The sequence below is a fragment of the Kickxella alabastrina genome (genome assembly GCF_025024165.1).
Source record: "Kickxella alabastrina strain RSA 675 chromosome Unknown BX661scaffold_29, whole genome shotgun sequence".
NCBI classification, from domain to species: Eukaryota; Fungi; Kickxellomycota; class Kickxellomycetes; order Kickxellales; family Kickxellaceae; genus Kickxella; species Kickxella alabastrina.
The window spans coordinates 13,813-26,152 of record NW_026251500.1 but is presented as its reverse complement, the minus strand read 5'-3'; the positions used below and the strand labels follow the sequence as shown (position 1 = coordinate 26,152).

The window sequence follows — 12,340 nt, the reverse complement described above, 5'->3', positions numbered from 1 at the left end:
CAGAAAAAAGTTTAAAAAGAAAATCTGAAAAAGGAATATATCGTGAAAAGAACTACAATGTATAAAAATAAAATTATGAAAACAGATTTGAGGCCGTTCTCACCATATAAGCTGAGCTGAGCCAAGAGCTTTGCAAGCTGTGTCAATGCCAAGCAGGCATTAATGCAGTAGCGGCTGGGATAGTATTTAGGCATTGTAGCTGCCTATAAAATGGCAATATGGAAGGCTCAATAGGATGTTTCCCTTATTTTTGATTTAATAATAATTTATTAGATTCATCTATTCTGACAATTAGTATAGGATGTAAACTTAATAATTATTTTTATAAAGAGGTTTTTGTAGCAAGAAAAACAAAAATACTCGACCATACTCATCTCACTAGTCGAGAAAAGTAAGACTTGAAAAAAGTAAATCATCAGCAAAGGCAAACAGTAAGCCCAATTTGAAAGTAAGGTGTTGCAGCTGTTTATAATATGAGCCCGTGTATGGATAGTCAAATTAAAAATTATTTAATGCGTTACTGCTCCATAGTTTATATCATTCCTTTTTATTTGTTAAAATGCAACATATAACCAATCACTCATAAGGAGAAAGTAATATATATTAAGAACACCAAAATTGAATAACTAGAGCTTACTTTTTTTATATAAGAAAATTACAAATGATAGCTGCCATGTAATTGCATATATAGTTTTCTCCTTTAATAAGAAAAGATAAAAAAATTGATAAATACATTTGATGTTGAAATTATTATTCAAATGAAAATTTAAAGATTGGAAAATAATAAATATACTTTTGGAGTTTTTTGTATGACACGCTAAAAGAGTGCACATATTGGTGATTTAATCAACTATAACACTCCAAATAATCTGTTCTGGCAAGCTCATATGCATCTCTGTACTCATCAATAAGCGTCTTGAGCTTTTCCCTGACCTCGTCATACTCTGTTTTAGCCGTTTGCCAGTCAGTATTATGTTTTTCAAGCCAGTCCCACATCCGCGTCAAATCATCCTCCGCGTCCGTAACCACTTCCTTATCTTCAACCTTGCCGCGCTTATAGTTATAGCAAAGCTCTGCACTCTTCATATTGTAAAGATCAACGACACTCTGCCATGTGTTTTTTGCCTTTTCAATATGTTTTATTTTGGCCTCGTACTCCCGCATGTATTGTTTTAAAATTTGCACCTCGGGGTTTTTGTCGGTAAATTTGCACTGGTGGTAAAGGTGGCCTTTTATTAGGGCTAAGCGGATTGCATAGGTCAACTTGGTTTCCCTCAGGATTGGCTGGGAAAGCTTTAGTTTTAGTTTGCTTTCAAGCTCTTCGAACTCCTTGAGAAGGGCTTTTTCTTCGTAGTCAGACATGTTTTTATTTAAAAACTGGTTAAAAAAGGCTGTAAATAATATAAATTAAGAGATATAAATAAGATGATTCAATAAACAGAAAAAATATATATATTTAATCTTGGAAAGGAAACAGAAAAAAAACTGGAAAATGTTTAGTTTAAATACTTACTTGCGGCAGTGTGCCGCAGCTCACAAAACAATTATATTTAAATTGCACATTGTACAAGTACATAGGTTTAAAGGAATTATTAGTTGTCTGTCATGCAAATGTATTATCATTAGAATTTTGAAAAGGATTATTTATAAAAAGAATTTTTAACAAAAAATAAAATTATTGCAAAATAATCAAAATGGCGTTAAAAGGAGTAGTCCAAAAGAAATTTTAAAAGAAAAAAGTAAGTAGAGTGCTACAACTACTCCCTTTTTATAATAAATGTCCAGTCAAATACTTTTTTTGTGAAAAAAAACTAAATTACAACAAATGGCAGTTGGTGCTGCACAAATGGCAAAATCTGGAATTTATGCCACATGTCGCCACTATTAAATATGGATTTGTATTATTCATTTAAATATTCAAATATAATTTTTAATATTTTTCAGGCGCTAGAGCCGAGATATTTGTTAAAAATAGAGAAAAAGCGCGGAACACTAGACTTGCCCTTGGATTTGCCGCTCTGAGGTGTTAGTGTAGTTGCAGCAACGCCGGGCAATAAAATGACCTCAGTATCGCTGCCAGGCTTCAATATTGTCGATTTACCACGTTTTACGGCCTTTACAAGCATGCCGCCGCGCCTGCCCAGTGATAATGTTGCTCTGCGAATAATATCTATGTTGCGTGCTGTGGGGATTCCAATGGCATTATTTATGTTGGTGGCATTTTCCGACAATGATAATTCAGCTGACGACAACAATGATGAAGATGATGATGCAAGTGACACAGACTCAGAGTCAATCGGACTGGTAATACCTGGTTGAGCTGGTTTTATCAAGCTTGTTGGCACTGGCACTGGTGCTGGCAATGGAAATTTTAGAGGCAGCGCCACAACAGGCATTGTCGTCGGACTTCTTGCAGTTGCATTGCAGTGAGGGCAGAAGCCGGCAGACTTTGGTGTACTGTTTTTGCGTGATTTTGGGCCTAGGAGCAGCTGCTGCTGTTGCTGCACAGTGTTGGCAAGAATTACGGCAGCTGAGTACGAGAACGGCAGCTTGGGATCACCAAAGCGAGAAATCCGGTGGATAGCCTCCTGCAGCGCAATTCTGTCCGAGTTATGTGAAAGCATCTGGGCGGCGGTGTCTATCTTGAACCATGCAACCTCGCACTGGTTGTGGACTATGCTCGACAGACTTGTGTTGGTTGAATCTAAGTTACCATTGGGCATGTCGATCGCGAGGCCCACGGGCAGTGCAGATTGCTTTGGCTCAAAACGACTTTGGGTTATCCAGGCCATGTAGTAGTACGACATGACGTACTGGCAGGAGCCTTGGCGCAAATAGTGTCCGGAATCTAAATTTACTTTGGCGGAGGCCATTGGAGTGTCTTCCACCGGAATGGTTGTATTTTCAGTAAATTCGCTCGCCTGCAGACGCAGTGGCTGCGGCGGCAGTGGCGAAATAATGCAGCGGCCGTGAAATCCATCAGAGCTGGCCGCTGATTCAACCAAGTTTGGAATGGCAGCTGAACCAGACACTCGCCCGGGAATTGCTGTAAAACTCTGACGACCCGACAGCACGCGAGAGCTCATACTCATAGATGGGCAAACATGAATAGCCTGGATGCGCTGCTCAATCTGCAAAGTTAGTGGCTCAACCATCTGCGGGCCCATATAGGCACAAGGGATAGCCGCATGTGCCAAGACGGTAGGGTGCAGGTGAGAGCACCTGTACCCGGTGATAGCTGATATCAGCCTCTGCGCTGCATGTGGCAGTGGCTCGCAGCCAGCGACGGACTGCTCCGGTGGCGTGTATATCGCGTAATTGCTTGTGCAGTTTTCTGTGGCCATTGTATTGGGCCGGCCCATGGGCAGGCGCCATTCAGAGGTGTCTGGGTAGAAGAGCAGGCAGACCTCATTTGTGCCGGGGTCAATGAGAACGCCGCCGCATTCGGTTGCGTATTGGCTGCGGGTCAGTGTAAGGGAAAGTGGCTGGGTGGACGCTGCTGGTGCGGATGACAGGTTGCTTATGCTCAAGCTTGCTGTTAGGGGGGCTCTTGGTGAGTGGGTGGTAGTTGAGAAAAAGATCGGGTGAGACATACTGCCGGGGTTTATGTTTTTTAGATGCTGTTGGATATTTGGTTGATAATAAAATAATAATTTTGAATGATTGCAGAGAGAAGGTGTGCGTGTGTGTATGGAGGCGACGATGAAATGTAATGGAAAATCATCAGCATTAGAGTAACAAAATAGGCTATTAAAGGTGATAAAGTAAATGGGAAATGTACTAAAGTATTTTAATTCACTGGTTAGAATAGCACAAGGCAATGGTGAGGGACTGTATGAAGCAAAATATAAGTAATGGCGGAAGACGATATCATGGCGCTGGGAATTGTAAGGTTGATTTGGTTTTTATGCAAACAATTGCAAAGAAAAACCGGAATTTAAGTGTCAACACCATCAGCAAATATCTGAATGGTCATATAGAAAAGTTAAGATATTAGTGGAAATAAAAAATACAATATGATTACCTACGAATACAGATACAAGTACAAAAGACAAATGTACAACAACAGCGGTAATGTCTAGTTTTTATTGTATCACTGTTGTCTCGTCTCGTCCTGTCTTCTATTGTATTATTCTGTTTTGTCTCGAATGGATGCATAATGGTGCTAAGCCTCATTGCTTCTTTCATTTACCTTGCCATTGATTCATATTTGTATATCCAGGATGGGTCGCAGAATTGTGTTTGTGTATGTGTTTTTGTTTTATGGAGTGAGCGGCTCGTGGCTTGTTCCTACCTACTTACCTACCTACCTATATAATGTATTGGTTGATTGTATGTTGGATCAGACCCGCTGGATAATGCACATATCTTAAGCAAACAATTCCGAATGCATATGAGTGAATGAGCAACTGGTTGTGTGGCGCTAAGCGCTGGCGATTCATATATTTCCTTTTGGATTTTCCATCAACGCATTGGCTGTGTTTTGTGGAAGGTGCGCATATCAAAAAGCACGCAGCAACAACCCAACTTCAACAACGGCGTGATTATTGCGTCGACAACCCAAACTTGTTATTGTTCGGGGTTGGGGTTGGCAGACCAAAAGGCATGTGATTAGTTGATCAAATCCCAGGCAATTTGACTCAAGCGCGCATAACATATACGTGAGGATGCATGCATGTATATATGTGTGTATATGTGTACACTGCGCACTACACTTCCACAAGGGGTGGTGTGGTGCGGTGTTGTTTGGTACGCGTTCGGTGTTTTCTAATCTCTTTTATTTAATCCGTTCCAAAATAATATCTAATTTTCATTCATGTGCAGACTACACTTTGAACATTTGTAATTGTTTGATTTGCGCACTGCTTCTTTATCGAGGTTCAATTCAATTAAACTCTTCCATTTCAACTACGCATTCATAAAGACTTGGCCTGTATTAATTCGACACCTAAATTCCACAAAAGCATAAAAACAATGCCCGACAGGCCCTCGGTGATTCCCGCAGCGCTGGCCAAGGCGCTGGCAGACAAACTGTACGACAAACAGCGTGTGGCCACGCAGAAGATCGAGCGGCTGGTGCTCGATGCGCTGGACCAGGACGACGAGCAGAAGATATACGCGCTGATCGCTGAGCTATCCACAGACTACGCCACGTCGGAAAAGGAGGCGTCGCGCATCGGCGGGCTTGTCGCGTTGGCGGCAACGGCAGTGGCTTTAACACACATCAACATCCGGCCGTTCCTGCCTCACATGGTGCCGCCGATGGTGTCAGCGCTGTCGGACGGAGAGAGCAAAGTGCGGTACTTTGCCTGCGAGTCGCTGTACAACGTGGCCAAGGTCAGCAGGGGCCACATCCTGAGGTGGTTCAACGACATCTTTGATGGGCTGGCGCGCGTAACGGCCGATTCGGTCAAGACCGTGAAAGACGGCGCAGATTACCTGGATCGGCTGATCAAGGACATTGTCGCAGAGCAGGCGGCCACGTGCGTGGACTGGTACGAGGACGGGTGCAGCGACGGCGGCGGCGGCGGCGGCGGCGATGCGCTCGACGGCGCTGCGGGCGTGGCCGGGCCTCGCGACCGCATCGAGGACGCAAAGGCAGTGGGCCACGGCCTCGGCCTCGGGCGCGGCCACGCGCGCACCGGCAGCAGCCTGAGCAGCACGAGCAACGCTGCCCAGCGCAAGGGGGGGGCGCGGCTGGCGTTCTCGCTGGACAAGTTCATGCCGCTGCTGGCGGAGCGCATGCACACGTACAAGCCGTCAACGCGGCTGTACCTGATCGAGTGGGTGCGCGTGCTGGACTCGGTGCCGGGGCTGGACCTGATTGTACACCTGCCCGAGTTCCTCGACGGGCTGCTGCGCTTCCTCAGCGACCCGAGCGACGACGTGCGCAGCCGCACGCAGAGCCTCCTGGGCGAGCTGCTGAGCGAGATCCGCGAGTGCGTCGAGCTGCAGGGCGCCGCCGCCGACAGCAGCCAGGCGGGCGACGGCGACGGCGCCGACGACGGCGACGACGACGACGGCTCGCTGCGGTGGGGCGAGCAGCCGCTGAGCCGCGCGCGCGTGCGGTCCAGCACCATGCAGAGCGACGTGCACGTCGAGGGCCGCTTTGCCGCCGATCAGCCGGCCGGCTTCCACCCGCGCACGGCGTCGCGCCGTCCGTCGCGCGCGCCATCGGCGGCAGGCAGCAGCTCGGCCGGGCCGCGCGGGGCCGCGCAGCCGCCGTCTGCGCTGGCGCCGTTCTTCCACAGCCACGCGGCCAGCCGGCCGCAGTCACGTGGCGGCAGCCGGCTGCACGTGCGCAGCGGCAGCAGCCTGGGCGGCGCGCCGCTGATGACGTCGGCGCTGCTGGCGGCGGGCGGGCACGGCGTCGGCGAGGAGCTGCGCATGGCGGCGCGGCGCAAGAAGATCCGCGCCGAGCGCGCTGGCGGCGCGCTGGTGGCGGGCGCGGCGGTGGTCATCGAGTTTGCGCGGTGCGTCGGCATTCTGATTCCGCACCTCGAGTCAAACGACCAGGAGATCCAGGGCATGGCGCTGGGGTGGATCCTGCAGTTCACGTGGCTGTGCCCGCGCGTCATCGTGCAGTTTGTGCCGCGCCTGGTCAACGCCGTACTGCCATCGGTGTCGCACCCGATGGCGGCCCACAGGCGCACCGCCGAGGACGTCAATCTGCAGCTGTACGAGCTGGTCAGCGACGGCCCCGATCCCGTGCAGCGCCAGACCCAGGCTCGGGCGCGGGCGCAGGCTACCATTCGCACCCACGCGCAGACACAGGCACAGGCGCTGTGGAAGGAGCCCAGCCAATGGGACAGCGACAGCGGCAGCGGCCCGAAGCGACAGGCGGGTCGGCCCATGCCTCTGCCGCCCGTGACATCGACTGCCACAGCGGCGGTCGGCAGCTCGACGCGGCCGCAATCGCCCAGCCTGTCGACGTACTCGGTTGTGTCAGCCAGCGTTGGCCCATTGCTGGCAGTGCGCTCTCGTGCGGGATCGCTGCTGCAGGCCTCTACAGCGGCTCCATCTGCGGCCACGACGCCGGCGCTGCAGCCCGCTGACATGCAATTGCGCACACCAGCAGGCCTGCCGAAGCAGCAGCAGCAGCAGAACCACCATCAGCAGAGCTATCAGCAGCCGCCTACGCCGACGGCCGTGCATTCAGCAACAGCTGTGCTGTCACGGCCTCAGTCGCCGCCGCCGCCGCCGCCGCCGCCACCGCCACCGCCAGTGCATGGGAATGGCGCTGCAGACACGCCTTTGCAGCTCAACACTCTGGCCGACTCGCCCGCTGTTGGAGTGCAGACAGCTGAGGTGCTGCCAAACGCTCTGGCCAGTGCCAGCGAGGGCGAGAGTGATAACGACGACGGCAACAGCAGCAGCAATAGCAGCAGCAGCGACTGTGAGTGTGGGCTGCCGGGAATGGCGACCAGGGCTGGGCAGGCGCAGACAGTGTCGGTTATCGATGAGCCGTTCAACTATGACGAGGCTGCTACGGCAGTCATGGAGCTGTTTGCAAAGAACGTGCATGAGCCGACCAAGGTTGCCGGCATGCAGTGGCTCCTGCTGCTGCACCGTAAGGCGCCGTGGCGCATTTTGACGCCCGAGGATATGAGCTTTCCTGTGCTGCTTAAGATGCTCAGCGACAGCAGCGAGCAGGTGGTCAAGCTGGATCTTGAGCTGTTTGCCCAGATATCGCTCTATTCCCTGCAGCAGCAACAGGAGCAGCAGTTGTCGCCTTTGAATCTTCCCATTACTAGCACCACTTACAACGTGGATCCTCACTCGATGCCGTATTTGTCGCGGTTCCTTGGCAGTCTGCTACAGATGTTTGCCACGGACCGCGTGCTGCTGGAGACTAGGGCCGCGCTGATGGTTAGGCAGTTGTGCGTGGTGCTGGACCCGCAGCTCGTATTCTGCTTGTTTGCCCGCTTGCTGGTGCTGCCCCGGTTCAGCATCGATTTGCAAGAGCCACCCACCCTCGACAAACATGATATGCCTACGACAGCCACGGCCGCCATTGATGCGGCTGCCGACGACGCGACCAGCGAAAGAGGATACGGCATACTGAACGAGGATATTGGTGCCGGCGCCGATGACAATGGCGACGTCGAAGGATTAGGGGAATCCGTGGCCAATGCAGTAACCGGCGTTTCCCGCGCCGACCGCCAGCCGCAGCTCAGCACCATTGACGAGGGCGCCGCCAGACCAAATGACGGCCACCAGTACGGCGGGAGAAACAGCGTCTGCTCGCTTAGCGACTATAGCGACTCTGACTACGAATTTGTCGAGCCCGCGTCGCCGGAAGCCATTGCCAACGATATTGAATCGGCAGAGTCCCACATTGATCTGGAATTCATCAGCGTCATGGTGCAGCATCTCAGCTGGATCCTCGTCACGGCGCCCGAAACCGAGAAGCTAAGGCTGATTTTGCGCCGCTACAGCGTCACCTTGGCAGCATATGTGCGCGCGCCAAAGCTGCAGTCGGTGCGCGACGCGCTGAGCGCCCCGGATTCGCGCCCGATGTCCTGCGAAATGCCAACCCAGAGTGCGCCTGCGTCTAGCACAGCGAGGGGCCGCCCTGCGTCCAGCAGCGTTGCTGGTGCGAGTGGCGTGCGCAGGCGTGGCGCGAGCTTTGCTGGCGGCCTGATACCAGCAATTACAGCGGCGACAGCGCCCACAGCGCCCACAGCAACCACAGCGACCACAGCGACTGCGTTCAAGGATGCTGCCAAGCCAGGCCGGTCATCAGTCGGTACTGGTTCTGGGAGCGCCAACCTTCCGTCAGGTGTTGCCAGCACGCAACCACGGGGCACCAGCGGCAGCAGCAACATCAGCAACAGCGCTTCAGCATCAGCATCAGCATCAGCTCAGCCGGCACTGCGTGGTGCGATTCGCAGCAGTGCTAGCGATGGAGACAAGCAGCGCTTGCGAGCCGACAGGGGATCACGCCAGCTGCCCACCCAGCGCAGCCAGCGCAGCCAGCAGCAGCAGCAGCAGCAAAGACAACAAATGGAGGCTGCGCAAAAGAATCGGCGCGCCCGACACGTTCTTTCTTCAGCCATCCAGCGGATTCAGCAGGACATCGAGGACAACCAGCACAGCCACGGGCTTTTTGTCGCGCTGTTCCGCACGTGGAGCCACAACCCAGCAGCCTGCTTGACACTCTGCCTTTTGTCGCAGCACTACGAGATTGGCGCCGAGCTGATCAATGCCTTTGGCCAGCTGGCGCAGGACTTGACGGTCAGCTTTTTGGTGCAGCTCGATAAGCTGGTACAGCTCATTGAGTCGCCGGTTTTTACCTTCCTTAGACTGCAGTTGTTGGATCCCGCGCAGCATCCGATGCTTGTGCGCTCGTTGTATGGGCTGCTGATGATGCTTCCGCAGAGCTCGGCGTTTGCCATTTTGCGCAATCGATTGAGCACCGTAGCTATGCTTCCGTCGCTGGCAGCGTCTGGATTTGGCGTGATGATGCCTCAGCAGCATCAGCACGGTTATAACCAGCATATGCGCACCCGACCCACCTCTGCTGTCACTGGCTCGTCGGCAGCACCAGCAGCAGTGCCGCTTGATTCAGATTTTGGATATCACCAAAATCATCAGCATCAGCATCAGCATCAACACCAGCAGCTGCAGCCGCAGCAGAACCACTACCACTATCATTACCACTACCACACGCAGAGCCAGTATTCTCCTCAGTCCTCGACGCCAGCGTCTGGAGGCAGCAGACAGTCAACAGGAGCCGCAATGGCGGCAGCGGCGGCGGCAGCAGCAGCACCAGCCGGATCGGTCGGCTTTGGCGATAATAACTATGGATCTGTAGGCACTGGCAGCGGACCTGGCCAGCGCTCATCCGTGTTGATGGCCACGCCTGCATCTGTATCTGCAGCATCAGCAGCTGCGTCTGCATCTACTGCGTCGGGTGGTCTGCTGAGTGGCACAATGGGAATCTCAGCAGCTGATCTCCATGAGATCGTCCAGCTGCTGACTGTCTCGAGCAAGCAGCACCAGCACTATCAGTATCAACAGCCCTCGATATTCGGTGGCGTCTCTAACGCGACAACATCGACGACGGCGGCGGCGGCGGCAATGGCATACAATAATACGAACAATGGTTTTAGTGGCTCAAGCAACTGGACCAGCCCCTTTGTCTCTTCTGCATTTGCGCCCGACTATTACTGCCAGCAGCAGCAGCACCAACACCAGAACCAGAACCAGAATCAGTATCAGCCTCTTCCTGGTGCGCCCAGAATCCTGCAGCAACTGGCTGAGCTTCAATTATTTACACCAGGCGCCCCGCCAGAAGACTGCGTTGCTGCGTTTGGATCCGACGAATCCTACGGATGCCATTGTCATTGCCACAATGCGGCGCCAAATTACGCGCAGACCCGGTCGGCGGTGCTGGTCAACTCGCAGCGTATGCTTCTGATGGATGAGTACCACGCTGTGCGTCGTCGCTATGCGCAGGCGCTTGCTAGTCACCAATCGCGCTGAAGCAAATCACGCATGTAATCGCATGCATGTGTGCAGCTTCATGTGACTTTTTTTTTTGCTCTCACGCATTTTGATTGCACCATTCTCAAGTATTTTATTTTGTTGTTTTTGTAATTGTAATAGTTGGTGTTTACATTTATTTGGTGCAGTTTGGTAGTTCCATTATGAGATAGCTTTCATATCTACAATTTTTTCCGGCATATTATCCTTTGTATTTCAGTATACACACATTTTTAATATTATTTCAATATGCACTTTCTGTCCATAGTATTGGGTACATACTTGGCTGCCACAAGGTCACTAGCACCATTTGTCCAAGCGCTGCAGTTTATCAATGCACGCAGCGGATATCAGCAACCCATATTACCCTACCATCTCCATCACAAAAATAAACTTAACAATAGCAGCTTCATCATTGGCGATAACGCCAGCAGTGAGCTGGCCAGCTGGATCCAGCAACACGACGAATTCTCCAAACAGTGCATCCTCGCCAACATTGCACCATTTGCTCATGATACTTCAGCTATGGCCGGCGCAGTTTGTGCATCGCCGTCGCGCTCAAACCCCGACTACTACTACTCATGGACGCGCGACTCGGCGCTTGTCATGAACGAAATTATCTCGTGGATCGACCACGACCACAACCACAGCCTTGACCCAACGTACGCTGACACGCTGATAAATACATTGAATGATTATGTCGCGTTCACTCGACATTTACAGAGCATTCCCGGGTTGAAGTATGGACTGGCCGAGGCAAAATTCCATATGAACGGTACGCAGTTTACGCGCAACTGGTGTAATGGGCAGACCGATGGGCCGGCGATTAGAGCGTATACGCTGGTGCGCTATGCTTGGTACTTGATCAGTCACGGTCGCGATGTCGCGCACCTGTATGATAAGCGAATGTACAAGAGATCACCAATTAAGACCGACTTGGAATTTGTGGCCAAAGTGTGGGCGCAGAACCAGCACTGTGATATTTGGGAGGAGACTCGCGGCATGCATTTCTATACTCTGATGGCTCAGCGCCGAGCTCTGATCGAGGGCGCGCAGCTGGCTAGACTTTTAAACGATGAGGGCGCTGCTATTTGGTATGAACAGCAGGCGGAGATGATTGGTTTCAAGCTGCCACAGTTCTGGGACAAGCACCGTAGTCATGTGCTGACTACGGTCCCGTGGTCCGGAGGCCTGGCAAGCAAGCGCAGCAATCTAGACTCGCAGGTATTGCTGGCATCGCTTCATGCCGGGCTGGCTGACGGAGTGTTTACTGTGGAGTCGCAGCAGATGATAGCGACTGTACTCCGCTTGCTGCGCGCGTTTGGGCCAATGTACAGTATTAACCAAGCTCTCACCACAGATATCAACGGCGCCACTGTTGCTATTGGCGTTGCTGCTGGCAGATACCCCGAGGACGTGTACAATGGCGTGGGCGTGTCGAAGGGCAACCCTTGGTCACTGATCACGTCGGCCATGGCCGAGTACCATTATCGTCTGGCCACAACATATGCACGAGCCGGACAGCTGCTTGTCACCAATGAGCTGCTTGATTTGATTAAATGGACCAGCAGCAGGCACAGAAAAACCAACGGGCTATCCAGAAAGCTGCTTGGTTTGAAGCCAGGCGATAATATTGGCAATGATATGACTGAATTCCACGATTTGGTGCGCTACCTGCTGAATGCCGGAGATTTGTATATGGCGCGCGTGTATTTGCACACCTCGCGCGACCACACAATGTATGAGCAGTGGTATTCACACACTGGGTATGGGCGTGGTGCCATTCATTTGACCTGGAGCTATGCCGCCCATATGGCAGCATCGGGCGCGCGCTCACGGCTGCTGGCCGCCA

At 52.1% G+C, this 12,340-nt stretch overlaps 5 protein-coding genes across 5 annotated transcripts; 3 read left to right on the top strand and 2 right to left on the bottom strand.

Moving 5' to 3' along the window:
- Positions 1 to 417: 417 nt before the first annotated feature.
- BX661DRAFT_188144 (uncharacterized protein) lies at positions 418 to 1,448 on the bottom strand. Its single transcript, XM_051537360.1, has one exon. The coding sequence runs from the start codon at positions 1,360 to 1,362 to the stop codon at positions 847 to 849; it is 516 nt and encodes a 171-aa protein (XP_051389052.1). The 5' UTR covers positions 1,363 to 1,448; the 3' UTR covers positions 418 to 846.
- A 477-nt stretch (positions 1,449 to 1,925) lies between these two features.
- Positions 1,926 to 3,969, bottom strand: BX661DRAFT_188142 (uncharacterized protein). The gene has a single exon (XM_051537359.1). It carries the CDS (start codon positions 3,591 to 3,593, stop codon positions 1,941 to 1,943), a length of 1,653 nt encoding a protein of 550 aa, XP_051389051.1. The 5' UTR covers positions 3,594 to 3,969; the 3' UTR covers positions 1,926 to 1,940.
- Positions 3,970 to 4,974: 1,005 nt separating this feature from the next.
- Positions 4,975 to 9,432, top strand: BX661DRAFT_146299 (vacuolar protein 14 C-terminal Fig4p binding-domain-containing protein; the record flags this gene model as incomplete). Its single annotated transcript, XM_051533154.1, has 7 exons — positions 4,975 to 5,507; positions 5,649 to 6,063; positions 6,379 to 6,687; positions 7,444 to 7,676; positions 7,755 to 7,932; positions 8,332 to 8,439; positions 9,085 to 9,432. Coding segments are annotated over 7 exons (2,124 nt in total), but the record flags the coding sequence as incomplete, so codon positions are not given.
- Positions 9,433 to 9,687: 255 nt separating this feature from the next.
- Positions 9,688 to 10,627, top strand: BX661DRAFT_188137 (uncharacterized protein). The gene has a single exon (XM_051537358.1). The coding sequence runs from the start codon at positions 9,742 to 9,744 to the stop codon at positions 10,486 to 10,488; it is 747 nt and encodes a 248-aa protein (XP_051389049.1). The 5' UTR covers positions 9,688 to 9,741; the 3' UTR covers positions 10,489 to 10,627.
- Positions 10,628 to 10,998: 371 nt separating this feature from the next.
- Positions 10,999 to 12,327, top strand: BX661DRAFT_129052 (Six-hairpin glycosidase-like protein; the record flags this gene model as incomplete). The annotated part of the gene is made up of 1 exon (XM_051532524.1): positions 10,999 to 12,327. A coding segment is annotated over one exon (1,329 nt), but the record flags the coding sequence as incomplete, so codon positions are not given.
- Positions 12,328 to 12,340: the final 13 nt, after the last annotated feature.

What these genes read in the sequence shown, in the direction of transcription:
- BX661DRAFT_188142 (XM_051537359.1), bottom strand. Translation starts at nt 3,593, where the DNA reads ATGTCTCACCCGATCTTTTTCTCAACTACCACCCACTCACCAAGAGCC.
- BX661DRAFT_188144 (XM_051537360.1), bottom strand. Translation starts at nt 1,362, where the DNA reads ATGTCTGACTACGAAGAAAAAGCCCTTCTCAAGGAGTTCGAAGAGCTT.
- BX661DRAFT_188137 (XM_051537358.1), top strand. Translation starts at nt 9,742, where the DNA reads ATGGCGGCAGCGGCGGCGGCAGCAGCAGCACCAGCCGGATCGGTCGGC.